Source organism: Brachionichthys hirsutus, chromosome 11, assembly GCF_040956055.1.
Source record: "Brachionichthys hirsutus isolate HB-005 chromosome 11, CSIRO-AGI_Bhir_v1, whole genome shotgun sequence".
Classification (NCBI taxonomy): domain Eukaryota; kingdom Metazoa; phylum Chordata; class Actinopteri; order Lophiiformes; family Brachionichthyidae; genus Brachionichthys; species Brachionichthys hirsutus.
Genome location: NC_090907.1, coordinates 1,137,007 through 1,163,078, shown reverse-complemented (window position 1 = coordinate 1,163,078; position 26,072 = coordinate 1,137,007). Strand labels below are relative to the sequence as shown.

At 45.5% G+C, this 26,072-nt stretch overlaps 2 protein-coding genes across 2 annotated transcripts; both read left to right on the top strand.

The window, feature by feature from the left end:
* Nucleotides 1–7,384: 7,384 nt before the first annotated feature.
* On the top strand, nt 7,385–14,685 carry LOC137901431 (sodium channel subunit beta-2-like). The gene is made up of 6 exons (XM_068745462.1): nt 7,385–7,457; nt 11,417–11,577; nt 11,658–11,874; nt 12,594–12,786; nt 12,957–13,005; nt 13,088–14,685. The coding sequence occupies exons 1-5, from the start codon at nt 7,385–7,387 to the stop codon at nt 12,964–12,966; spliced, it is 654 nt and encodes a 217-aa protein (XP_068601563.1). The 3' UTR covers nt 12,967–13,005; nt 13,088–14,685.
* Nucleotides 14,686–18,935: 4,250 nt separating this feature from the next.
* On the top strand, nt 18,936–25,064 carry LOC137901366 (sodium channel subunit beta-4-like). The gene is made up of 6 exons (XM_068745390.1): nt 18,936–19,067; nt 21,707–21,870; nt 21,954–22,173; nt 22,252–22,381; nt 22,473–22,573; nt 23,195–25,064. The coding sequence occupies exons 1-5, from the start codon at nt 18,974–18,976 to the stop codon at nt 22,564–22,566; spliced, it is 702 nt and encodes a 233-aa protein (XP_068601491.1). The 5' UTR covers nt 18,936–18,973; the 3' UTR covers nt 22,567–22,573; nt 23,195–25,064.
* Nucleotides 25,065–26,072: the final 1,008 nt, after the last annotated feature.

Below are 26,072 nucleotides of genomic sequence, written 5' to 3'. Positions count from 1 at the left end.
AACTGAAATCCGTGACAAGACAAACACGACTATATGATCGGCATGTCATTAAACAGAGCGTCATTTATGTCGGAATTCTATAGATTATTGGCCAATTTCATTTCCTCCTGTGATCTAGAATTGAGGACAGGAAGGAGAGAGACAGGAAGTGACATTTTAATTTGATATTGTAGTTTCATTTTGACGCAAATCTCAGTGAAACCTTGCAGTTGTACAGATTTACACAAAGCTTCATTATTAAATAAAGCATTTTTTCCACATACTCTCTCTCTCATCACGGGAGTACTTGCGTTATAATTACATTATTAGATTATTACCACTCTGACATGAAAACTGAAGACCATCCTCGAGCTACGAAATTTGTTTTTGAATAAAGCTTTAACGAATTAAATCCCTCATTGGAGGCTATTGTACTAAAGTTTATAAGTGTAATTTGCAGCGGCGCTAATGACCTCGTACACTTAGCTGCGTTAAACTGGGCTGTGTAGAAGTCCGTGATGAAATCAAAACTTTTTAAAGGAGCTGCTGGCTTTATATTTCGGCCGTGGTCCCCCTAGCATTAAGAAATTGATGTTAACTACAGCAGAAATATAAAGTAAAGGCACTTTTAATCATGACTGCTTTTCTAGTAGGATGAGAGAACAGACCTCCCCCAAGCAGCTCATCCCACTCCTAACTGGATCTACACCGTCCACGTGATGATCTGGATCAGCACCAAAAGGTTCTAGATTGTTCTTGGTATATTTATACACCAACCATGAAACGTCAACGCTCATGGGCGAGAGAGAAACGCGAGTTGGCGACGGGACTAGCGATCATAATCTGGCAGCGGAGCGTAACGAGCGAACAATCCTAAATGGAAAATTAATGGCAGGTGTGTCCGCAGGTGTTCAGACGGCTCTCCTGCAGCCACGCCCACAGGGTCAGAGAAGCCAATCACACACCAGACCATGACGCTCAGCGCTCTCATCTTTTCAACGCAGGCCTGAATGTTCAAGCAAACCCGTCTAAAACATGACTTTTAACTAAACGATGGCTCCAGATCGTTCCAGCCTGTTTTGGTAAAACACGTTGGCACTCGATCAATCGGCTGCCGGCAGATTACGGGCGACACGCAAGAATTCCCCATCCTGAATAAACTAGTTCCGCTCCACTTCATGTTCACACGTCTCATGATTCTAGGATTAGATTAACATAATTTCTGGGGTAGAACATTAGGAATCAGTGTCTGAATACACACTTGGGGGACGTACAGTGAATTCAAGTCGCTGAGAGGAAAGAGAGAACACAAAACAGCTGAAAACATCTGCAGGGCGTCCTGCTCGTCCTCCTCCTCCTCCTCGTTCGCATTAACATAACTCATTAATCCTGATCGGACTCCGTCCCACCATCATCTTCACTGTCTGGTTTCCCCCCTCTCCCTCTCACACACACACACACAGAGATCCATTTGTTTGTTCCTTTATTCATCATTTATGGGTTTTGATCAGACAGAATATTTGATAAGGGAGAAAGCAAAAATAAACAGTCAGAAATATATACATGGAAATGTAGACGTTAATGCGAGGGTCCGGTCGGAGGGCGGGACGCTGGATCGGAAGTGTGGAATGCAACTGGATCACGAGCTTTCGGAGGCTTTTTTCAGGGTGAGATGATTTCCCACTCTTAATAAACACAGTCCAGAATGTCTGAAACGAGCACAAGCTGGAAATTAATTTACAGAAATGCTAATTAAAGCATAACGGCTGTTATGTGAATATTTAGATCGTCTTTAAAAAAACAACAACAACAACAACAACAACCTAAAACCAAACAGCTGGAGGCATTAATTTTCCAGTTGGCTGGCACTAATGCAATGCAAGAAGAAGAGAACACAACAAGATGATGCAATTAAATGGGCGCCAGTCAGAGCTTTAAATGGTGAAAACAATGCCGAATGATGCAAAGATGAGGAAAATGGATTAAATTGAAGGAGGTCAAAGTCTCCTCGTTGCTACGGAAATAGGACGTCTTTGTCCACCTTTATTTTTAATGCCATCTTTACTTTACTCATTTCCCCTCTTTCAAGGGGAGACCTGATCGTTCTTTCTTTTCTGTATTTATTTAACACACGGTTTTAACGCGGAAACCAACTGAGAAGACAGAGCAGGAGCGAGAAGCATAAAGTTAATCCGTCCTAGAAATAAAGGCTCATTCAAGCTGAGTCTGATGGATAAGTTGGTAAATTGAGTAAACAAGCTCATCCCTCTGTTCATTACGAGGTGCTGGGAGAAATATATATACGGTCACACACAAAAAGCAAGTCAGTTTGGGTCGGCTGGGGATGACCTTGGGTGAATCTGAGGTAAAGACAGGAAAGAAAGAAGAAAAAGAAGCCTGATTTTCAAGCTGAATAACAAACGAGAGCAAAAGAGACAGAGATGTCGGTCATGAGATTTTAATGCGAGAGGGATGTGTTCCGACACGTCTTCATCCCCGGCCAAAGATTCAGAATTAAAACTAAGACCAACAGGAAATGGGAAACACAATGCAGAGCGCTTTAATCAGAAAGGGATTGCTACACAGGAAATCCAACACCAGGCAAGCTAGCCTAAAAGACGGGGGCAAAAGTCACACGCAGGCGAAGCTAGCCTAAAAGACGGAGGCTATTCATCCCGCCGGCCCACAGGAAACGCATCGCTGCATGTTTGGTTGACGCACATGCGTGGCTCGTTTTCGATCCAGCCCAAACACACGTTTTGTTGAATCCGTATAGGAGCACTGAAGTTTCATCCCGTCTTTACGGTAAGGATAGTAATATATGCCGAAGATCCTCTTTCATGTGGAAATCCATCCGTTGAGGGGAAAAATATGAAGCGAGTGCGACTGCGGGAAAAAAATATTTTTCGTTATTTCATTCAAAACTTTTCTTTTCCCAACTGTGTTTGGCTTTTGAACAAAGAAGCGCATTAGCAGCAGAGAAGCTGAAGGAGTCTGTTGATTTTCCCCTCATTTCCTCGTCTCCCCTTTCAGACGGAGCTGAAAGGGACGGGGGACATGTGGCCGTGGCAGAGAAGAACATATGGTCTCTGCTCGAGTAGAAAACTTTAATGCGCGGTGGAATATTGGCAGCCGCCGCCGCGCTAGCATTAGCATGCTGTCAGAGTTGTGTCTGGCAGGACACTAAGTGGAGCGCAGTCGCCCAGCTCGGCTCCCAGGAGCACCGCCGTGCGTCCCTTTCCACCTGCCATCCATCCTGGATCAGAGCTAGTATAGAGAGGCGAGAGTACAAACACGGGCCGTTTGTCAGATCCGGAGCCACGGATTCGGACTTCAGTGCTGCTCTTGTTAGCTCGGTGTGGAAACGCAGGTTAAATTAAATCGGCGGCAGCGAACGAGGGAGCCGTGGCACAATGAAGGCTGGTACTTATGGAGCGTTTTACCAGCTGAACGTGAAGACAGAAGCCAGATTATCATTTTCTTCATTCGACATGAGCGTTAGGCGACAAGTAGCTACTCAGCGCGGGGAGACAAGGATCATGAAATGAATTCAGTTCAGCTGCTGGAGGGAGCAGCGAGCCGGGAAGCCTGATTAGAATGATGTCATCACTGACACCTGTTCACCTGGTCTTTGGTGATGTAATAAGACCTGCCAGGAAGCAGGAGGTCAACATGCACAAGAAAATCAGAGGGTGTTTGAAGCCGTCTCTCCTCCTGCGCTGCACCTTCGTCTTCCTCAGTCTTTTAGTTTATCCACGTGCGCTCCTAGTTTAACGTTTAAATGTGTCTTATCGTACCTGAAAGGATTGTTCATGTGGAAACACCAGCAGCTTTAAATATTCAGCATGTACTCCACGCTGCATTGTAATTAACAAAGTTATTCAGCCAAAGGTTGTTTTTGTTTTGGCGAAAGATTCAGCCTCTCGTTCCTGCTTTCATGTTAGGAGGAGAAAACAGTGGGAAAAGGAAAATGACTATTACAAAGTCTGACCCGTGACTTTAGAAAACTTAAGTGTCTTCATACTCTTATTTATTATATGTTTAGAGTGCCTCTTCAGGCTTATTTAGAACATTTCAGGTTCTGCTTCGATACTATTTTAGACACTTCTCTATGTCCTGAAGACTTTCATTGACTAAATTGAATCCGTGGCAGCTGAAATGAAGGATTCTAATTTGTGCCCACCGGCTGTGAGAATTACTCTGCTTCCGGCTCACCTGTGAATGGCGGACAGGTGTGTGAATGGAGGGAAGAGATCGCTCAGTGAGACTAAAATCCACGATGACGTCAACATGATGTACATATATCTTAACGGTTTGCCGACGTTGATTCGCCGTGGACACACATGCAGGCATTTCCTCTTGAATGAGCTTCAAACAAAGCAGTTTTTTTTTTTTATCCCGGAAGGCCAATAAAAACACCTCTTATGTTTTTCACTGGCGCGCACGCGTGCAGGGGGCGCGCTCATCGAGCCTCCTTCACGCGAACGCGGAGATAAAAGCGCTGCGGCGTTGTCTCGTGTTTCCTCATTATCTGAACGCGGCATTCCTCGTTGTGTAATCTGCCTTGTATCCTTGAAAAAGATGGATTATTGCCTTGATGTTTTACAATAGCACGTATAGTCTTACTGGAATCCCAGCACTAATAAGATTAAACCTCCTTTTTCACAGTTAAAAGCAGGGAAGACCCGGCTTTAACCGTTTCTGCTTGAGAGCCAAGTAATTAGAGCGCCCCCCCCCCCCCCCTCCCACCTTTGGGGCAGATTGAAACGAATGAAGCACAAACAGGAAGAGAGGAGGGCATTGATTAGGAAAAGGAATAAAGTCATGGAATTGGAAAATACGTGGAAATAAACGATGTGTGTGTGTGGGGGGGGGTGAATGAAGCTGCTCCTTGATCATGTGGATCCGGATCCGGATGCTGTTCTCATTCAGGCCCGGTTCGTGGGCGGCTGCTATCGTCCCGTCGGCGTCGTTTCCACACCTGCGAGGGACGTGAAGCACATTCCGTCACCAGAAGCGCTTCTCTTGCATATTTTCCTGTCGCCAAATTGTTTTCCTCTGAACGCAGACCTCCAGAGAATAAACTAAAATTTCTCTCATCATGTCTTCCTCTTCCTCTTTCTGTAGCTGCAGTAGATTCTTTCTTCTTCTTCATCTCCTCCCACGTTATTCCCTCCTTCCCTTTTCTTCTCATTTTGATTTTTTTTTTCCTCTCATCCTCTGGTTATTCAAGGACACACAATCACATCATGTCTCAGGCCGCTGGAGGACGTTTCGACGTCAACAAGAGAAACACTGATATGATCTCCCAAGTTCCTGCACACACACACATTTATACACACAATTTAATCCACACACACACGCACACGCACACACACACCAGTGTTAAGCTCCCACATTCCCCACAAAGCGCTCCAGTCCCACAAGGTGCCACAGAGAGAAACGTAAAGAGATGGAATGTTTTCTCCACATCCTCCCCTTTTCTTGCTCTCCTCCGCCCGCTAGTCTTCAGTACGACTCTGCAGTGCAAACATGCAGAGCGATCAAACAATCTGGGATCTCAGAAGTGAGGAGACAAGATGGACGTGTGCGGAAGACGAGGTGACGAAGAGCGGCAGGAGAGACAGAGCTGCCACTCAAACAGCCATCCTCCCAAACTCCGTGGCGCTCGGATCCCAGCGGCGACGGCGGAGGATTTCTGAGCTTACCTGGAGGCCCATCGGGGTGATGTCACACCTCCTGATTAAGGTGTTGCTCAAGGGCATTAAATACACGTCAGGATGAGAGACATGTTCTCACTTGCTACCTAAAGTGAAAAAGAAGGGCCTAAGAACTAAGAAGAGGAAATATGATGCGGTTTAAGTCTAAATTGACAAACCTGCATTAAAACACCCTAATTAGGGTGAATTAAAATGAATCATTAGGAAACCTCTCAAAATCTAGTACATTTCATTCACTCACCTGGTGAACTGCTTATTTTTATTAGAATGTTTTTTCTTTATGTGGATTCTGTTGTTTTATAACATATAAAAATAAAAGTTGTCTTTTTTCCCCCCCAGACAGGAGAATCGTTTAAATTATTTCGTGCCGAAACAGTGCTGCGCTATCGTGGAGTCCCAGCGCCCTCTTGTGGATACACAGTGAAGTGCAATTATAATTGAAGTTGCCTAGTTTATTACAGTAATGTTAAGCCTTTGTATAATAGAAATGGAATCCATCTTGATTAAAACAGTTTGTGTCCTTGAGCAGAATCCCAGCCGTTCAGTAAAACCGTTAATTGTGGTTTGTTTTGATGAAACCCTTCAGTTTAAATTGAACGCTGGATTGTTGCATCAAAGAACATTACCTTGATGAAATAATAAGTTACTGAATTTAAAATAGAACGACCTGTATCTAAGAATCAACACAGATAAAGCTCCTATTTTTTGTTATTATTTTCATGTTATGTCTCCAGCTATTATTAATATGACCGTTTTATAAACCGGAAGCTCTCATTGTAGTCGCATGACATGATCAACCGCAGACCAGAATCCAGACTGTTCCATCCTTAATGGCTTTCTGCTCTTGTCTTCGCATTAACTGCTCCTCCATCCCTCGCTCCTCATCCTCTCCTCCTCCCTCCTTCACGCTGATGTTGACCGTTTTTGTGGGAGAGGGGCTCAGATGGATTATTGATTTGTCTCCTCTGTTCACCTGGAGATGTGACCACCACTCAGAGCTCCTCTCTTCCTCTGAAGCCTCCATCCTTCCACGTAGGATTTTAGACACTGGATACAGGAGGGACGATCGCTCTGCTTAATTTTCTGTTTGGCTGCATGGCAGCCTTCATCCTCTCGGTGGAGCCTCGTCATCAGTATAAGCCTTAAGATGAGGTCCTTACTGTTTAACAACAGCTGCTGGTATCTGTCATCTACGTTTCATGTGTAGCGCATGAACTAAAGCTTCTCTACTCTTTAGCATTGATCACAAGAGTCTTGGCAGCTCTAGTGGGAAATAAAAGATCATTTATTCATGTGTCGGTTCTTTTACACTGACATGTCTCATGGGTATTATTGTTATTATTATTAGTAGTAGTAGTAGTAGTAGTAGTAGTAGTAGTAGAGAGATTTTATTTATATGCCTTTTTCTTTCTCTCTCTTCACAGTTTAAGTCATTTCATTTCCCTCCTGTTTATTTTTAACGCCCGCCCGCCCGCCTCCACCTCCAGCGCACCGCCAACCCTGAGACCAACCGTCCTCAGGCTCAGCCACTGCCAGCCATGTTCTGCCTCTGAAACAAAATCCTACTGTTTTTATTTTAACGCGCGCGCCACACGCACGTTTTGTGCTCTTTTATATATATAAAAAAAATCATCATATAAAAGCGGCCTTTGTTTTTTGTTTTTTGTTCCTTATAAGGAGAGACGATGTCTTCCCACACGCAGGAAAAGAAGTCTGACGCGCCGCTGCTCCTGCCGCTGCTGCTGCTCGCGCTCTCCGGTAAGAAACGCACAGATCGATGCCTTCATTCATTGATAGGTGGATCAACGGCTCGATGGGATGATATCCTCCACACCGCTCCATGTTCAGGCCTCCTCCACCTCCTTTGGCAGTGTGAGGGAGGAGGTGCGGTGACGGGAGATGGAATGTCTCCATTGTGATGAAGGCGGATTGTTCTGCCCCCCCCCCCCCCACATTGAGTTGTGTCAGCCGTGGATCATTCCGCGCCTTCCATCTGCGTGAAGCATGTTGATGGCTAAATTCGGACCCTGGTGAATCAGAGCCTGTAAACAGGATTAGGCTGCACTATATATAAAAATGAATCCTGGCTTCCTCCGCACACAGAAGGTCTGTGATGATGAGCAGAAATGGGGGGGGGGGGGTCTAAAGAGGCGCCACCGGTGAGTTAACGGTATTTATAGGCCCCCTATTTAGCAGCAGATACAGGTCACGTGTCATCTAATAGATCAAAACATCACGTGATCCACATCTGCTCACCCACAGCGGCAGCGTCGCTCCGGTCACAGTGATCAGGCTTAGGTGCTGCATGGCCAGCGGTCCTGGAGCTGCAGGTGCTGCAGGTGCATGATTAGATTCTGCAGCAGAGGAATTCACAGGTAAAGAAAAGGGTCCTGAAGTTACAGAGACTCCAGGACGTGGGTTTAAGGGCCGATCTTTATTATTATTGGTATCATATAACAGGAGGGAGGGATGCTAATGTGCAGGAACAATTTATTCTTATTGGATCATCAGGTTCATTTCCATTTTACAAAAGGATACGGCCTCTGTTAAATAAAAATAAAATATTGCATAAATATGCAACACAAGTAGGTTGAGAGCTTCGAGCCATCATCACACAAATCAAAACCAAATGCCTGTTATATTCTCAAATGTCTGGACACATCAGTCACCTGTGATGAAATGAAATACTATATATATACATACAGGTGTGAAAATACATATTGATCCATATTTAGTTAGGTGGTTAGAGTGTAAAAGTGCAGCAACTGTATTGTCAGTGTTGATATTAGCTTTGTGTCTCTCCTACAGAACAAACAAGTAAAATTGCAGGATGATGTTTTAAAAAGTGACACTGGTGCAAAAACAAATGGAAAATATATGAAAGGCATTTTTTATATTAAATCAAATTGCCATGTGAATAATAGATGAGCTACTCGCCCACGAGAACAATGGGAGTCGCTGCAGGAGGTGTTGCAAGCATGAGAAAAAGGCATTGTGATCCATAAAATAAACTCCCTCAACACAGATTAGCTGGTAACACACTGGATAACATAGTTTTATTGTAAAACACACAAGTATTTACGTTTACCAGCATCATCCTTCTGGACTTGTGTAAATGTTTGGACTTGCAGAATTAACCTGTCAGCCTTGTAGATGCAGTTCCTCCTAATGGACGCCAGAGGGCAGCAGAGCACCAAAATCAAAAGGTGGTACGTTTCTTTGAACGCAGGCGTCATGACGTTTATTTATTTCAAGAAAGTTGCTCCAAACATTAATTTTGCAGGGAGATGTTTCTTTAAAGGTGTTGCCGTGCAGATATTTTGCGCTGTGGTTTAATATTAAAGGAGACGTTCACTTTAGAAAAACAGTCTTGAAAAACGTGTCTGGGAATTTTACTGAATATCAAGCCGACTTTTAAATCTTAACTGGAATTCAAATCAGAAGATGCTGCTGCACTAAAACAAGTGGCGATCGTGCACATTGATGCACATTGATGCACATTGATGCACATCTGTGCATGTTTCCTATCGGATGCAGGTTCTGTCTGTGAGTGCTTCCGGACAGCGAAGACGTGGTGGACCGCAAAGCAGCCAGACTTTCTGACTCTGCTATAAGAGGACTGGAGACGGTCAATAATGCATAGCGTTGAAAGGGCAGAGGAAGAAGAGGAGTACGAAGAACGTAAAGTGCATTTCATCCGTCGCTCAATCCTGTCGATATTTTCCGAGTTGCGTTTCCAGTGAGAGACCGTGATCGACCGGGAAACCGGTTCGTGTGTGAGCTCGATGACCGGATTGAAGATTCAAAGACGAAACCCGGGCAATAATCTGAAGGTCCCACTTTGAGAGAAAAATGAGGGTCCAGATGAGAAACTCCTCATCTTCGAGAGAACCTTCAACAAAAAAATCTTGTTCGTCGCTTTTTGACACTTCTACTACTGAACTTTCTTCTTGTCCCATGAGGGGTCGCCACAGCAACCCAACCGTCTCCACTTCACCCTGTCCTTTGCATTGTCCTCCCCATCACTACGTCCATGTCTCTTCTCCTGGGTCGTCCTCTAGCCCTGTCCTTTGCATCGTCCTCCCCAACACCAGCCACTCTCATGTCCTCCCTCACTACGTCCATGTCTCTTCTCCTGGGTCGTCCTCTAGTCCTGTTCCCTGGCAGTTCCATCCTCAGCGTCCTTCTACCGATATAGTCCCCGTCTCTCCTCTGGACATGTCCAAACCATCAAAGTCTGGTCTCTCTGACCTTGTCTCCAAAACGTCTAACCTTCACTGTCCCTCTTATTGTCTCATTTCTAATCCTGTCCAACCTGGTCCCTCCCAAGGAGAACCTCAGCATCTTCATCTCCTCCACTTCTAGCTCCGCCTCCTGTCTTTTCCTCAGGGCCACTGTCTCTAAGCTGTCCATCATGGCTGTCCTCACCACTGTCTCTAAGCCGTCCATCATGGCTGTCCTCACCACTGTCTGGTAGACCTTTCCCTTCATCCTCTCCTATCACAGAGCACACCTGATACTTTCCTCCAGCCGTTCCAGCCTACTCTGACATCCTTCTCTGCTCCTCCAGACCTCCTCATGCAGTACCACAGCTCCCCTCTGGGCACCCTGCCTTCGTGTTTTGACAACTGGGTCCCTTAAAATGAGACATTTAATAGATATAGAAAGCATGTGGGGCCAATAGGAAGCTCCGCTGGGCATGTATGTAAAAAATGAATGAAAAGATGGGCGCATGTTGTCGGATAAGAGAGAATGAAGGGGTCCCAGAAAAGACGATGCAACACACACCTGTGTTTATACCTTTATCGTCATGGTGACCTTGTGAGGTTCCACAATGGAGGCAGAACAAATGAGTGTAAGAGAGAAAGATGCACGGAGGGCGAGTGAGAAGCAAAATGTTTCTTTTTGAGGACAAACGAGGGGTCGGATGGAAGTGGTAGGAAAGATGGTAGCGGAGAGGGAGAGAGAGGGAGAGGGAGAAAGAGGGCGAGAGAGAGGGAGAGGCAGAGAGAGGGAGGCGCCACAAGAGGCTGCTCCACTGCAGTATTTCATCTCTTAGCACGTCTCTCTCTCCCCATCTTTGGATCTGTCTCCTTCTCCTCATCTGCTGGACTGCTGAGTCAGCGGGACCCTGTATCAGACAGTGTGTGTGTGTGTGTGTGTGTGTGTGTGTGTCGAGAGGCAGGCCAGTGGAGTGGTGCAACAGCAGTGGGAAAGGAGCCAGAACAGCCCACTGCAGAGAAGAGAATGCTGCAGAATCCCATCACACGCGCACACGCACACGCACGCACACACACACACACACACAGACTCCGTCTGGGGAGTGTAAGCCCATGCATGCAGAGACAGAATCTTACAGCAGAAGAGGGAACTAACTGATATTTTAACTTCATATCAGTGAAGTTAAAATATACCAAAGATTTAAAATAGTCCATCTATCATTTATATCATTCTAAATACGTTCATAAATGAAAGGAACTCCTCTGATTGTGTCTGTCACGGGTCAGATTACGATTTGAAACTCATCTTATCTGAGTGAACTCATTTCGGAAACTGTCGGTCAACAGAGATTTACGGCACGAAGTTCATCCGGACTTATTCCAGATTCTCCTCCCGCTGTTGCGGCTTTGATCTGTTCCCTTCCTCCCGCCGTTGCAGCTTTGATCTGTTCCCCCCCCGTGCCTGGATGACTCACACTGGTGTGTTTGAACTTGCAGGCTGTTCGGGCATGGACGTTGCCGTGTCCGGTTCCATCAACGCGCTCAACGGGACGACGGTCAGAATTCCCTGCACATTCACGTCCTGCTACAAGATGAACGCCGCCCGCTTTGACATGAACTGGACCTACCAGGAATCGCTCAACGACACGGAGGAGACGGTAAAACGGCCCGTCCTCCTCCCGCAGCCGGGTCGGCGGTGCGTCGAACCCTGAACCATCTCCTCTCTGTGTCTCCATAGTTTATGACGTACTCCAACAAAAAGGGAATGACGCCCCTGCGTTCGGAGCGCTTTGGGGAGCGGGTCATGTTCGCCGGGAACCTGGATAAGAACGACCTTTCCTTCAGCCTATCGGATGTGCAGCTGGAGGACGAGGGGGTGTACCACTGCTATGTGAGAAACCCCCCCGACCGCATCCAGGGGCACGGGCGCATCCAGCTGAACGTCGTCACCGAGCGTAAGAATTGTGCTTTGAAGTCGAGCGCCATTTATATTTATGTTTTTGATCCGGATTCCCGCCTGGATAAAAACAAATAACACAAATCTGAATTTTTCTATTTACTTATAATGAAGGTTTTAAAAAAAAATCTTGTAAAATCTGCATTCAATTCAGTTATAAAAGATCCCAGTCATAAAGGGGTCCGATATGAACCATCATGAAACATGTCTTCTGGTTCTGATCCAGAATGAGGTCAGGAACAAATATTACATTTTAATATTAAAACCATTTATGGATTAAGAATCGAAACGAGCTGCTTGGGGGAGGTCTGTGCTCTTTAACAAACAGCATTTAAAGTTTTCTACATTTGCCAGCGCTCTGAGCTCTCGCTCACCGACTGTACTAAAGGCTCTCTCGCCCACCAAGCAGTAATCATATATAGCATTGTGTGTGTGTGTGTGTGTGTGTGTGTGTGTGTGTGTTTGCTGGAGTCTGAGGACCACCTACTGATGACTCAGCGTTTTACTTATTAATGACCACCAAGACATTGAACTGAGTACCGGTAGATCTCACTCTCTCACACACACACACGCACACGCACACACACACACACACACAGCGCAGGCTACCTCAGCGCCGCTTCCTTGCCTTCCACTCTGTTTAATCAGCTTTTAGCCGGCGCTGCACTTCCCCACGTCATTTATCTACCAACTCTTTTAACCCTCTCCTCTCCTCAGTTCCCCCTCCGAGGGATTCGACCATCGCGGTTGCGATCGGAGCGTCGGTCGGCGGCGCGTTGGCCCTGCTCATCCTCTCCATGGTGGTGGTGAAGTGCCTCCGCCGGCACCGGAAACAGGAGCTGATATCGGAGGAGAAGATGGAGGAGGAGGGGAAACTGGAGGCTGAAGGTGTTGCAGAGGAGGGGACCAAGTAAGAGATTTGTTCTCGGTTGACACAGAGTTTTAATCCTGGATTCATCATCAGAAACAGAACGACCCCCCCCCCCCCCCCCCCACACACACACACACACACACACACACACTCTCCTTTAGTCTGATAAGTCAAAATCTTCCTTAATGGAACCTGTCTTCTCTTTCTAGACAGCCGTAGCCGGGTCCTGAGCTCAGAACCTCTCCGACGGCCCATCTGGTAAACGCCTCGACCCATTTGGGCTGATGTTGAGTTTGTATTGTCATTTCCATTTCTTATAATTCTTGCTTTTTCTTTCCAGATTTTGTGTGCTAACGCTAAACGGAATTCAACCATTATCAGTTTTTGCTATTTATTATTGTGGGTTTTTTCTACTGTGACTTCAGAAAAAATTAATCTGCCATGAAAAAAGTCAGTCGAGGCGAAATGCCTTCCAATCAGCTCTTCTTTTTCAGTCCTTCTTCTGGATGTCTTAATTTGCTTATTTTTTTTGCTTTTGTTTCAGATTTCATTTCATAATTCATATGTTTATAGCCGGAAATAACACCAAGTAATCAAAATTAAAATAATATTTCCTTAAGAACTCACTGAAAAATCTTGTTTGAATTGTCGCTACGCAGCAAACAGTTTTGTTATTTTGGAGGGTAAATCGCGTGTAAAAATGGAAATGTTTTCCTTTCACCTTTCACACTAGTGTAAATTCACTCATATATATTTTTTCTCGCGTATATAACAGGTATCTTTTTGCTCTTTGATGAGTTTCATCCGTCTCCCATATAAATGACAATAAAAGGTGTTTCATACGATGGAGACTAAAGCTTGCGTGGGATTTGATAGTTCGGTCTTTTCATTTTTATTTTACTTCAAGTCCGACTGGAAAACTGTTTTATAGAGATTCTAAAAAAAGCACATTTCATCCACTGCACCTATTTTAATGCGACTTTTTAACCAGATTAAAAGAATTAAAACTAACTCTGTGGCTCCATCCCCAAAGTAATACTTTTACCTCAGTAGCGTTTAAAAGCATTTTGATTGCACATTAACACAATTGCATCCTTTCTTATGTAATCATAGTGGAGAGCATGTGCGTCGTGGAGATGAGTCACTTTATAAATACGGTATATTGTAACGAAACACAGCATGGCGATGATTGTATGAATAATGTGAATTCCAGTGTATTTAATTGTTTGCAGCACCATAAATGTGTTAATATAATATGAGGAGTCACTCTTTAGTGTCAGTTTTACATGTTCGAGCATGAGAGCTTTGTGAACCTCTGAATGTCCTGTGATTTGTATGTATTTTTGTACTTTGGTTGTAACGACACGCGAGCTAGCAGCTAGCGTGGGCGTTTTGCCTGCTCGGATTGCCTGGTTTCTGACATTGTTTAAAATAAAAGCCTGAAGCGTGTCGGTCTGTAGTTTGATTCTAGTGTTAGCAGTTCAGTTTTCCGTTGATTGTGTGATTATTATTATTTTTTTAACAAAAGCACAACTTTAGCATCGTAGTAATATGATATTCATGATTACGTGGTGCTGTGTTATGATCGTTAAATTAATAAAGTCATTTAGCACAATAAGAAAAAAGGACACATTTATGGATGCGTTAAAATAAATCGTGAAACGCTCACGACTGCAGATTTGTTCAGAAGCTGATTCACACTTCCTGTAGGGTCATGCATGTTGAAGCTGAGTGTGTGCGGTTTAAGAATACGTCGATGAGAGGTTAACATTTGGGGCAGATTTAGTGGCAATGTTGGCAATATGTGTCGTATGAAGTACATATATATCACGAGGATAGCGCATCACGTCGTTTCCGTTGTGCATCACTGTTCACCATTCACGGCTCAAAGTTTGCCCTGGATCGTTGCTGTTGTATCACTTGAATTTTTAGCAACCACCAGACTAATGCTTGCACTGACCTGCTCCTGAAGCGGCTGTCATGACAGCATGGATTTAAAAAAATAAAGATGATTTAACAAAACTGCACTTTTTTTTGGAGTTACTGCCTTTTATCAGAAAGTCTAAAAAAAACACAGAAAATTTTGTGCACGTCTATTCATTGGTTTGTGACTAATCCTGCTAACAAACAGACAAATAGCCCAAACCGATCACCTGATTTGCAGATTGGCCTCTGTGGGAACTGGGAAACTCATACGCTGTTTATTTAAATTCGACAAAAATGCTCTGATGGATCAGCAGCCAAAGAGTTTCAAGGCATAAACCGGGAGGATGGGCCTCGTGATTCAGCCTGAGGTAGATGCTTTATTTAGTGAACGCGCCTCCATTCTGTCCCACGCCTCAGACCTTCAGGTGAGGCCCACAATCCGAGACTCAGGACGCCCCCGTGAGATGGAGTTTATCTTTGACACATGAAGGTCTAAACTCGGATATTATCGGCGTGAGAGTTGAGACTAGCCTCAAACCTGGAAAGCCGAAGATGCTCTGATCCAAGAGGACGGGATGAGCAGATGTTGCTCTGCCAGAGGTGACATTTTCAGTGTTTTCATCACCCAGAGCAAAAACAGCCCAAAACTGCAAATATTCCGGGAGAATGTGTTGTGTTACAAGGATTCTGTCGTAAAGGGTCAAAATGTGATGCCCCTGTTTTAAAAGCTGTCTAATGTGAGTGATTTGAATGCATATTTTTAAAGCCTCCATTATAAATAAATGGGAAAATAACCATACAGAATAACGCAAACATCCCACCGATATGATCAAAGTCGGGCGCTAATTAGTCAATTAAACGCAGACATGTAATGACAGAGTCGTCACCACGGAGGATTGAGTTGACGTTAAAGGTCGTGTTATTCCTGGGTGACAAGTGTGTAAATCGTGGGAGGCTAACGCTAGCTGCAGCTGTCAATAGCGTTTAGCTGTAAACAAATGCTAATCAAAGCGCCAGTAGACTTGTTTGTCTGAGACAGCGTTTTCCCCACGAAAACGTGTCGACCAGACATAACATGTGGCGTCGTGATTGGTCTACTGAGTCATGATTGGGCGTGTTTCACGCAAAGGTTAATTCACAGGAAAGCCTCCCTTCCAAAGGGAGTTGTGATTGGATAATGGGATAGATCCACAGCCAATCAGAGCAACAGACGAGTGAGGTAGCGCTGAGCTAGTTTACATGACAGCAGATTAAACCACAGATCCGATATTGGCCCAGTCCCCACAACAGAAATGTAGTTTAGGGAAGCCGCGAGGATGAATTGGGTTCCGTCTAACGAGCTTGCTTCCATCCATGCAGCAACAAACATTTTTGGCACGTCCCTCGAGCATCCGAAGAAGACTTGTCTCCACTTCAAACCATACACAACGATATCACCAGCAGTGTAGCGGCGCACTGAGACGTGACGTGACGTGAGAGGCGGAGACCTCAGTTCACCTCCTCCGTGGAAGCAAGTGTAGTTTCCCTCAATAAAACAACATGAATTTCATGCAAAGGCTGAACCAACCTGCCGTTTCATGTTAGCCACTCTTTAGACAGACATGCTGAACTCATGGGAGGTGTGTGTGTCTGTGTGTGTGTGAGACCGGCTCTTCCCTTTAGACAGGACTCACCTTTCCACGGGCCGTGTTCCCAGCCGAACGGACAGGACAGACGGGAAGACAAGAAAAGCACAAACCGCAGGACGAATCTGAGAATCTGAAACCGAGAGAAAAGGAAGGAACTGAGAAAAGCGACACAAACAGCAAAAAAAGAGAGAAAAAGACAGACTGACCCACTCACATGAAGAAGAAAGAGGAAGGACAGAAAGGGGGAGGCGGATCGAGGCCCATCCCGGTGGTCCTCCTCCCAGGATGCTCTCAGGAATCTGCTCGCTCACCGGCTGGTGCAACGAGGAGGAGAGAGCGAGTGGGGGGGGGGGGGGGGTGCAGGTGAGAGGAAGGTTAAAGTGGTGGGTGGGAGAGCGAGAAGGAAGAGGCGTCTCCTGCAGGCTGAGATCGGACCGGCTCAGTGGCGTCACTGCAGCATTTTACCACCTTAGCTGTCCCAGAAACAGATCCTCCACTCCCCTCCCTCTCTCATCTCACCCCCCTCCCCCTCCTCCTGTACCTCCTGTCAGCTCTCCTCCCCTTTGGTCCCGTTGCCCCCCCTACCCTCTCCCTCTCTCTCTCCTCCTTGAGCCTCTCTTTCCTCTCGCCCTCCTGATCCCGATCATCCTCCTCTCCTCTCATCGGTGGAATGTCCTCTTTTGCTCCGCCTTCCTTCCTGTTTATACACACAGCTTCCAAGGTCACCCTGTCGAAAGGCAGGTGTGTGCGTGTGCGTGTGCGTGTGTATGTGCACGTACCGTGTGCACTGTTTGCATTTCACTTCCCCTTTCCTCATATGCACGTATGAATTTATCGCTGGCGTGAATACGGCTGCATGGACTGAGAACTGAGATGCACAATGAGACGCAAATGCCTTGAAAAAGTGTAATAAGATATGCTAGGCTATAACACAATCACAGTATGTTATAACCCACCGTGTGCAAAAACACTAAGGAAGAGAACGTGGTGCAGAGATATCCCACAAAGCTCGGGAGCCAAGTCATTAGAGAAATCTCAAAACTGTGTGGCGCGATCCCAAGACGTCCCAGAAAGGTTGCTTCACGATTTCAAAAGGCGCCGGCGTGCATTTGAAAGTAGTCAAGCGTCAACGCCTGCAGGAAGGTCAGCCTCCCGTGGAGCTGCAGCGGCTGCGCTGATTCTGTCACTGCTTTTGGTGCAAGAATTATTTTGGGGTTATTTATAAGTTCAAGCGTCCAACGAGACATCTGGACTATAACGGAGGTTGAATCCGTCCTTGTTCTGGTCTGGATCCATGTTGTTGGGACTGTTGATGGGCTGCTTGCTGTGGACTTTTGTTGTTCTTCATTGTTACCCTCTTGAGACAATTGCTCTGCTATAAGTGTTCGATGTTTCATTGGGTCCTGGAAACAGGGAAGGACAGTCTTCTACCTTTGCGTATCGTAAAGATGCTACGAACCGCGGTTTGCATACCGAATAGAAGACAGAGCCTATGGTCTGGTTTGACTAGCATCTACCCAACTTCAGATAAAAGTCAACGGTGTGTTACTGGCGTGCACAGAACCAGTAACAGTAGCTGCAGCTTCAGAAGTTGGTTTGCCCTCAAACGGTCCAAGGTCATTGTGCTAGCATTAAAAAAACAAAAACATAAATGGGTCTTGTGTTAGCATATCGTAAATCATCGCATTGGGGTTTCTTCTCAAGCCCTTCCATCCACAAAGTCTTACGGTTCCATTGTGGTAAAGGACAAGCAGAATATGTGTGGCTCGACAGAAAACCTGCTCGCGCCTCAAGCATCTGCCTCCCGAATCAGAGGTGTAGCCATGAAACGGGAGACACGGGGAAAGTGGAGAACGGGAGTAAACGATGTGGTTGAGTCAGAGACGCTCCAAGCTCGAGTAAGGCTGACTCAGGTGTGTGTGTGAAGCAGCACACACACACAAACACACACATTTGATTCTATCATTCTATCCCCTCCCGCTCTCTCTCTCTCTCTCTCTCTCTCTCTCTCTCTCCCTTCACCGCTGCCTCTGCAGTACCTCTGTTTCTCAAGCCTCCCTGTACCGGCTGGGGAGACACGCTTTCTGCTTTACTGCTGGCTTGACTCCAGCATCCATCTGAGCTTTCCTCCCCACCTCCATCCTATGCCCCCCCCCCCGTGGAGCTCGCCTGGCAGCCTGATCCCCCGGCTGCTGCTGCTGCCGCCTCCGGAACAGCAGCACTGTCTGCCGCCGTGTCGCCGCTCTGCCTCACTTCCATTATCTGGCTTTCTGCTCATGCTCTCCTCTCCAGGATAATCACCGCTGGGTCTGCAGGAGACGGGCAGAAATCCCAGCATCTCCATTCAGCTGCTGCATTCTTCACTTGTCTTTCCCAAGCTGTGCTTTCCCGGCCAACCGGAGTGCAGCGCAGGGAACGATTGGTCAGGAGAGCGAGAGAGAGAGAGAGAGAGCTCCCTGAAGGAATTTATCCTCCTCTCTTTCCACTTGCTGCCGCTGCTCCTTTCTGGGACAGAGTGCAGAGGAAGAGAGAAGAAGGAGGGACCGAGGGCAGGACTTGAGACTCTGCGCTGCACAGATCAGTGTCGCACCTTGCACCCTGAGACACACATATATTTTTTTGCTTAGACTGGACTTACAGACCAGGACAGACAGACAGACAGACCAGGTGTCATGGCGTCAGTGGGCAGCAACGGTTCGACTGTTTCTGGTCGGCTGAGATCAGGGGATGTACTTCATGCTGGTCTGGCAGTTGCCCTGCTGCTGGGTGAGTTGCATGCTTCTTTCTCTATGTACCTTTAGTTGCCCCTGCTGACACCACAGTCCGCTTGTGATTGGGTGAAATCCTCTCACCTCATATATAAACTTGTTTCTCTGTCTGCCTTCGGGTCCCTTTAATTTCTAAACGTCTGGGTGGGCGGGTTTTTTTTTTATTGATGCCTATCAGCATCTTCTGTTCTATCTGCTTCAGCTGTCCCGTGTCGTCATCGTCTTTCAACACCTGGGGGGCTAAAATTTAAGGTGAGGTCACATGTGATCTCTACTTGTTGCTGCCCAGAGGGCATCCAGGTCGACCTTCAGATCTGAAATTGGACGTTAAATATCTGCTGGGTGGGATGAGCGATGGGCTGAATGACTGTTCCTGCGTGTGCGTGTGTGTGCGTGCGTGTGTGTGATGTAGTGGTGCAGTGCTAGTTTGTGTTGTGATTTCGTTTTAGCTCACAAGGAGGATATTCCCATTCAAACTTACCAGTCGAGCTGCAACACAAAGAGAAAACCCGGATTTCAGTCCGATCCTATCCATCGCAAAATAATCTCCTGATTTTACAACCACAAATCTTATCAAAGGGCAGAATGCAGCTCAATTTATCACCTGTCTTCAGGTACATTTCTTATTTACTTTAGATTTTTAGAAGTAAATACTCCGCCTGTTGCCAGTAAAGGTATTAGAGGTAATAATAAAATAAATAGATATAAACTCTACATGAAGGCAATTCATTGAAGTGACATAGAAGTCGTGACTGATTGTCCTCAGGAGTAAAATACATGAACGTTTCTGTCATAAAACGCACAGAAAGGCAGACCTCAAAAGGCCTCTCCTCTTCTTCTGTGGTGGCGTGTGTTCCCACAGGGCCATTGCATCATTTCGCCAGTAATCGTGATAATCACGCTGCACGCTACGACTCGTTTGCGTGGCTGTCGTGCGTGTCGCCACCTCGACCGCTGTTGATCGGGTTACTCAGCCGATCGGGTTATTCGTCTCTCCACTCCCTTGCTTCTCATCGCTACTCTCCCCTCGCTGTTTCTCGTAATAGTGTCCTCGGTCAGTTCTCTACGGGTTCACCAGGAAATGGATTAACCCTTCAATCTCTGGCCTACTTAGAAAAACTAAATTAACCTTGCCAGTCAGCCAAGGACACACACTCATAGGTAGCTGCTTTCCCTTCCATTCGATGTTTCCCCAACTGCAACAAAGAGGCACGTGATAGTGGAGCTAAAAATACCGTATGGAAACCAGGATATAGCTCAGACACGCACACAAGGGCCACGCATGTGCATGCACACACACACGCACACGCATGCGCAGCTACAGCGGCTACATGTTATTAAAGTATGTTAAAAAGTAGGTATTGTCATGGTAAAATGCAAAAACAGATAGAAGGGTAGAGAGGAAGAAAGGGGTGGAGAGAAAGTAGGATAGTCTAGAGGAGAGGTGTAAAAGGAGGGAGGTGCAAAATCTATTTCTGGGTACGAGGGAAGATACTCCGGTCAGATATTTAAAACATCGCCATGCAGGCCGGTGTGAAAAACAAACTGCGTTACACATTTACAGCGGGGATTCTCCCTTTAACTTGTTGAGCCTTCCGCCAATATCTCATCTCTGATTCGACCCTCGCTCAATTTTGCCCATAATTATTGATAGAAGCTAAAATATGATTTGTTATTCTGCGTAACAGATTTAAAGGCGCCCCAGTGATTCAGACCAGCAGCAACTACTCAAAACCTTCATGTCAACTGTTAAAAGGACTGAAGCATGCGCAGGAACGGCAGGTCACGTGCACAAAGAAAGGAAAAGATAGAGAGCGAGAAAGTGACCAGCACAAAAAAAAAGGCTTTAAAAGACAAAAAACCAGGAAAGAACACGGAGAACTTTAAAAGCTCGCCGCTGTCCAGGTGGATCCAGCTGATTTCCGGGCCTGGGGATACCGAAGGAAGGAACAACGGCAATGACGCAGCTGCTCACTTCTACGAGCCAATCAGAGGCAGAGTAGGGCGGGTCATAATGCTGGCACAGCAATGAGTGGATTTTTTCAGATAGTATAAGCTAGTATGTGATCAAGATTCTGCATCCCGACCGATCCACGTCTCTGTTAGTTCAAGATCCACCACTGCGCAACATTTGATCACAATCCCTGTGCAACTCTTTGAGAAATCTCTACAGACCTACAGACGATCAACGCGGGTGTCGACATACGTCCTTCACAAACTCCTGGGTCGTGCAGACACCCTAACCCTGTTCACACCATGTCCAAAGTGCAACGTGATCCAGAGCAGGTCGGTGCCGAGAACAGGGTTTAAAAATAGAGTCCCAAGTGTTCGAGAGACGCCACAGCAACGATCTGGGAGTTACTACGACGGTCGAACGCAACACAACGGGCCTGACCCTCCCTGGCAAAACCGAAATGGTTTTCCTGCATCACGCAACAACAGAACAGAACTCCATGATTTGGTTTGGATTTGGGAGAAGCATCAGCTCTACTTCCTGTGTTAGTAACACCAGCTCTGTCCAGCTTACACATCGTACTTTAACCCTATTGTGCTTTCAAATGTTAATTGTCTTTCGTTAAATCCAATCCGATCTTTTCCTTAACCCTTTCCTTCCTTCCTCCTTCTCCACTGGTTCAGGCGTGTGGAGCGTCGGTGGCCTGGAGGTGTCCACAGGTAAAGTGTCTTCGGTTGAAGCGATGAACGGATCCACCGTCCTGCTGCCGTGCACCTACTCCTCCTGCATCGGCATTAAAAACCTTTTCTTCAACTGGCACTACAACGACAACGGAACCCTGATCAAGGTGCGCCGTGCAGGGCAGCATAGGCAGAACACGTCGGACTTCCTGCGTCCGCATATCTAAAGCGTGTTCCCTTGCGTGTGCAGTTGTGTGACGGCGTGATTCGAGCTGAAGGCGTGGAACCCAAGTACAACATCAACCACAGCCGGGTTTCATTCGTCGGCTCCTCCGAGAGCAGCAACATCTCCATCCTGCTGTGGAACATCACCTTCGAGGATGAGGGGCAGTACATCTGTTTTGCCAGGAATCAAAAAGAGAAGAACCGGAACCACAGCACCATCTTCACACTTTTCGTGGTGGACCAAAGTATGTAACGCATAAATGCTTTTGTCTCATCCTGGACTTCCTTCGTCATGGAGTCTACCCTTCTCTCCCTCGTTTCAGTGAAGGAAGTTGACAAGACACTGACGGTCATCATTGTCTCGGTGTTGGGCGGAGTCATTGGGTTAGTCATCATTGTCATGGTGATAAAAGCATTGGTTGTTCACTTCCTGCTGAAGGACGACGAGAAAAAGTGAGTCAATCCCCCCCCCCCGTTGCCCCCCGTGTTCCTCCTCCCTGAGCGGCTTTAATGGTGGCCTTTGGTTTCTCCTCTCTCCTGTCAGTAAAGAATGCCTGGTGAGCTCGTCGGGGAATGACAACACAGACCATGGACTGAGAGGAGCCAAAGCTGACGCCAAAGGGACGCCAAAGGCATGAGTGCAAAGTATGTCTGTATGTATGTTAGACAATTGTACACGCTGAGAGGAGACGCTCTTTTACCGGCTAGTTCATACATGTAAAAGCCTATTTTAAATCATGCTTGAGACTTGGGGAGTCCGGGATGTGCACGGGCCTGGATCATTCCGTCACCTGGCAGCCCGTTTGTTACGCCGTTCGCTCTTTGCTATCTATAATGCTGCTTCTTATCTTGATGCAACACTTTCTCTGTGCCAGAGGCTCCACTCGGTATTTTCCATTTCGGATTATATCTGTTAAAATGGTCCATAAACGCAGTCGACAGGCTTCAAGCACTTATGTTCGGTTCCCAGATTGGAATTCATGGAGCTCCAACGTAATCCGCAAGTCAAAGTCAAACTTGGACCCAAACGGACCGGTGGGAAAACAGACTTTTAGGCCATGATGCAGTGCAAAACCGCTGAAATGCTTTTGCTCCTTCAGCCACAACAGAATAAATCATGTTTGCATTTAATGTATTGTAACATTTACACAATAGGTATTATCACTGGATAAATCTGTGATGGGTTTGTTCCTGATTGTTGAGTCCGTCAAAAAGACTTCAAAGCCTTCTCGGCCTTTATCCCGGCCTGTTTTCTGTTGGGTCCAGGTTCGGCTCGATGCTGGAAGGAACGACTGGCAGCTGGGCTCTCTTTGGTGACAGAAGAATCCCGTTCTGCACAAGGTTTCATTGTTTGCTTTGGATAAACACAGGTGTCTGTTCTGCTTCAGCTCCCTCTGCTGGTGGGGGGATACAAAAATACAGACAATTTAAACAGCCCTCCTCACAGACAATCCCCGTGGCGACCCGAGTGAGCTCCATCATGCTGCTTCTGACAAATAGAAAATGCATTTCAAGCATGTGTTAATTTCGTATAACTTCATGTAAGTGTACGTCGTCCAGCGCCACATGCAGGAACATTTCAACCACCAGTCGAGAACATGAACGATTCACCACAGACAAGTCAATATACACATTTCATGTTATGTCCTTATGTAAGACATTTGCCTGACACTGGGTGGGTTGGACGCTGATGCAGAAATGAAGTAAAACTTTATTTATGATGCCCTTCTCAAACAGTTTGCACGCCATTCAAAGTGCACATTTAACGGGTGGAGGGACGAACGCACGCCATTTAAAAACCTAAATAACGGTAACTAACGTTGGGCTGACTGTAAAGACTCTGCCAGGGATATGATGCAGAATGAATGCTCATAATAATAATAATAATGAAGGAAACATATTTAAGTTTTTACAAATATATATATTTAATATGGTAACTTTACAATCAAATGAATGTAAAATCCCAATAATAAATGAGTTGATTTTACTCTACGACCGGCCAGTACTTGTATTTCACTCTAAAGTCAACTGACACTTACTTTGGTTGTATTCTAATATTTATTTGGAGCATTGACAATGAAAGGCGTTGCATTTATGAACAGCGCTGCTCTCTTAGCACTTGAAATATTATAGTTTCGATGAAAGAATGCATTTTTATGAAGTAATGGAGGGAGCAGGGAGAAAATGGGGGGAAAAAAGACGTATAAAAATGTAAATGCTTCGAACACGCTGAAATGAAATGGCTTGCCAGAGTCTAGAAGTGAACACGTTTATCATGACTTACTCCCGACTCAACTTCCTGCGCTCTTACACTGGAGCGCATTTCCCTTCTTGCTTTCAACAGAAGCAATAAGACGCACATCGGATTATGCAATAACCTGTCACTTTATAGATGTGTCTGAACTGGCTGTGGTGGCAACTCCCTCCCCAAGGCACTGTTCATTGTACCAATGCATGTACCTGCTGCACTGACTGAACAGTGCTAGCTTTCTCATTGTGTTTCAAACAGAATGTTACGGGTTGAGGCACAAACAGTTGATTTCTTGTTGCGTGCAAATCCCTCCGTAAGGAGGGTTCGTGCATGCAAAGTCTTCCTGTGGGGAAAAGCAACATTGAGGACTTTATAACACTGATAAAGTCGCAAAGTCTGTGATTTCATGTGGGGATCGTGATGCATTACTTGTGATGTGTGTCACGCCTCTTGTTTATTCCTGTGTTGATTTTGTTTTAGGTTTTCTTGAAATAAGCCTTTTTTAAATCCTCATGTTACAATAATAATTCTGAAATATTATAATATCAATATATAGCAATAATATAATATGCATTGAAATGTTTTCACTATAATATAAAATGATGATAATGCAATTTTGTTTATTTTGCTGTGATGATGAATTCCTCGTATTATGGACAGTGGAAAAACTCCTTAATCAAAATATAGCCACTCAACCAAAGGCAGATATGTGAGGAGGGATTGTACACGTATGACGTTCTGTTATATCATCGGCAAATAAGATGCGTGATGGATAGAATATTGCTTCCTTATTTAATTTACTGATGCAGTCTTCGTCTTGTTCTTGTGAAATCACGTATCAGATTTATTGTATTACTACATGATCCCCTTTACAATTTCACACAAGCCCAGTTTTTCTTCCAAAATATCTGTATTGAACATGTCCTGTTCAGTGTGGAGGTTTTCTGCAGCGTTGCAGGCAGCACATCAAAGTCAGTATGACTGCCGCCTAGTGGCAAAGGGCCAACATGACAAGTCTTCCCCGAAGTGGAAGCTGATCAGACACATCCTCATGCACTAATGGCATTTTGAATCAGACTGCAGTGACTCCATAATAAAAAATAAGACGCAAAACATAAATTGTACACTAAAGATGAAGCAAAGATTTACATTTTATTAAATTTCAGTTCATAGCTAGAAGAAAATAGAAATGGTGATAGAATCATTTGCTCCCTTTGCTGCACTCATTGGGCATTTCATCCAAGCCGCATGTAAAGATGAGCGACACACATGTGTGAGTTTACAGTAAAACCATACATGCAGCAAATTGTAATTAAATTAGAGTTACTGTCGACCTCACTGCCAGAGCGGCTGGAACTCATACTGCCAATCCAAGAGTCTCACGTCTGCTACACTATTATAGTGACATTAGTGCACACAACTAAAACACCTACTCGTACGACTTCTAGCAGCTGAAACTCACACTGCCAAGCCAAGTGTGTGACGTCTGCTTCCCACATTCCATGCAGATCAAATTGGATCTGATTAACTTTACAAATCTGATTCAAGGGGATGTTTAAAATAAACTAAATGAAGCAGATGCACTGTGTAAAATGTCTTCTGGCAAAACCACAAATGTTCTTCCTGTGAGAATTAGGTGACTTTTGTTTGTTGTGATGAAACACGCCTAGCTAGCTGTCTCCTGTAACGCTCTGTCAGAGATAGATTTATAGACCAACCATATAAAAGCTTGAGATTTGAATCAGAACGGACCGCTCCACCTTTACTCACTGTAGTCCTGTATTTTGAACAATTGTTTTTACGCATCCAGTAGCTATAAATGTAATTCTATCTTAATCAAAAAGAAAATTCCACACTTTGAATCTAAAGCGATCAAATCTGCAGCCTCAGCTT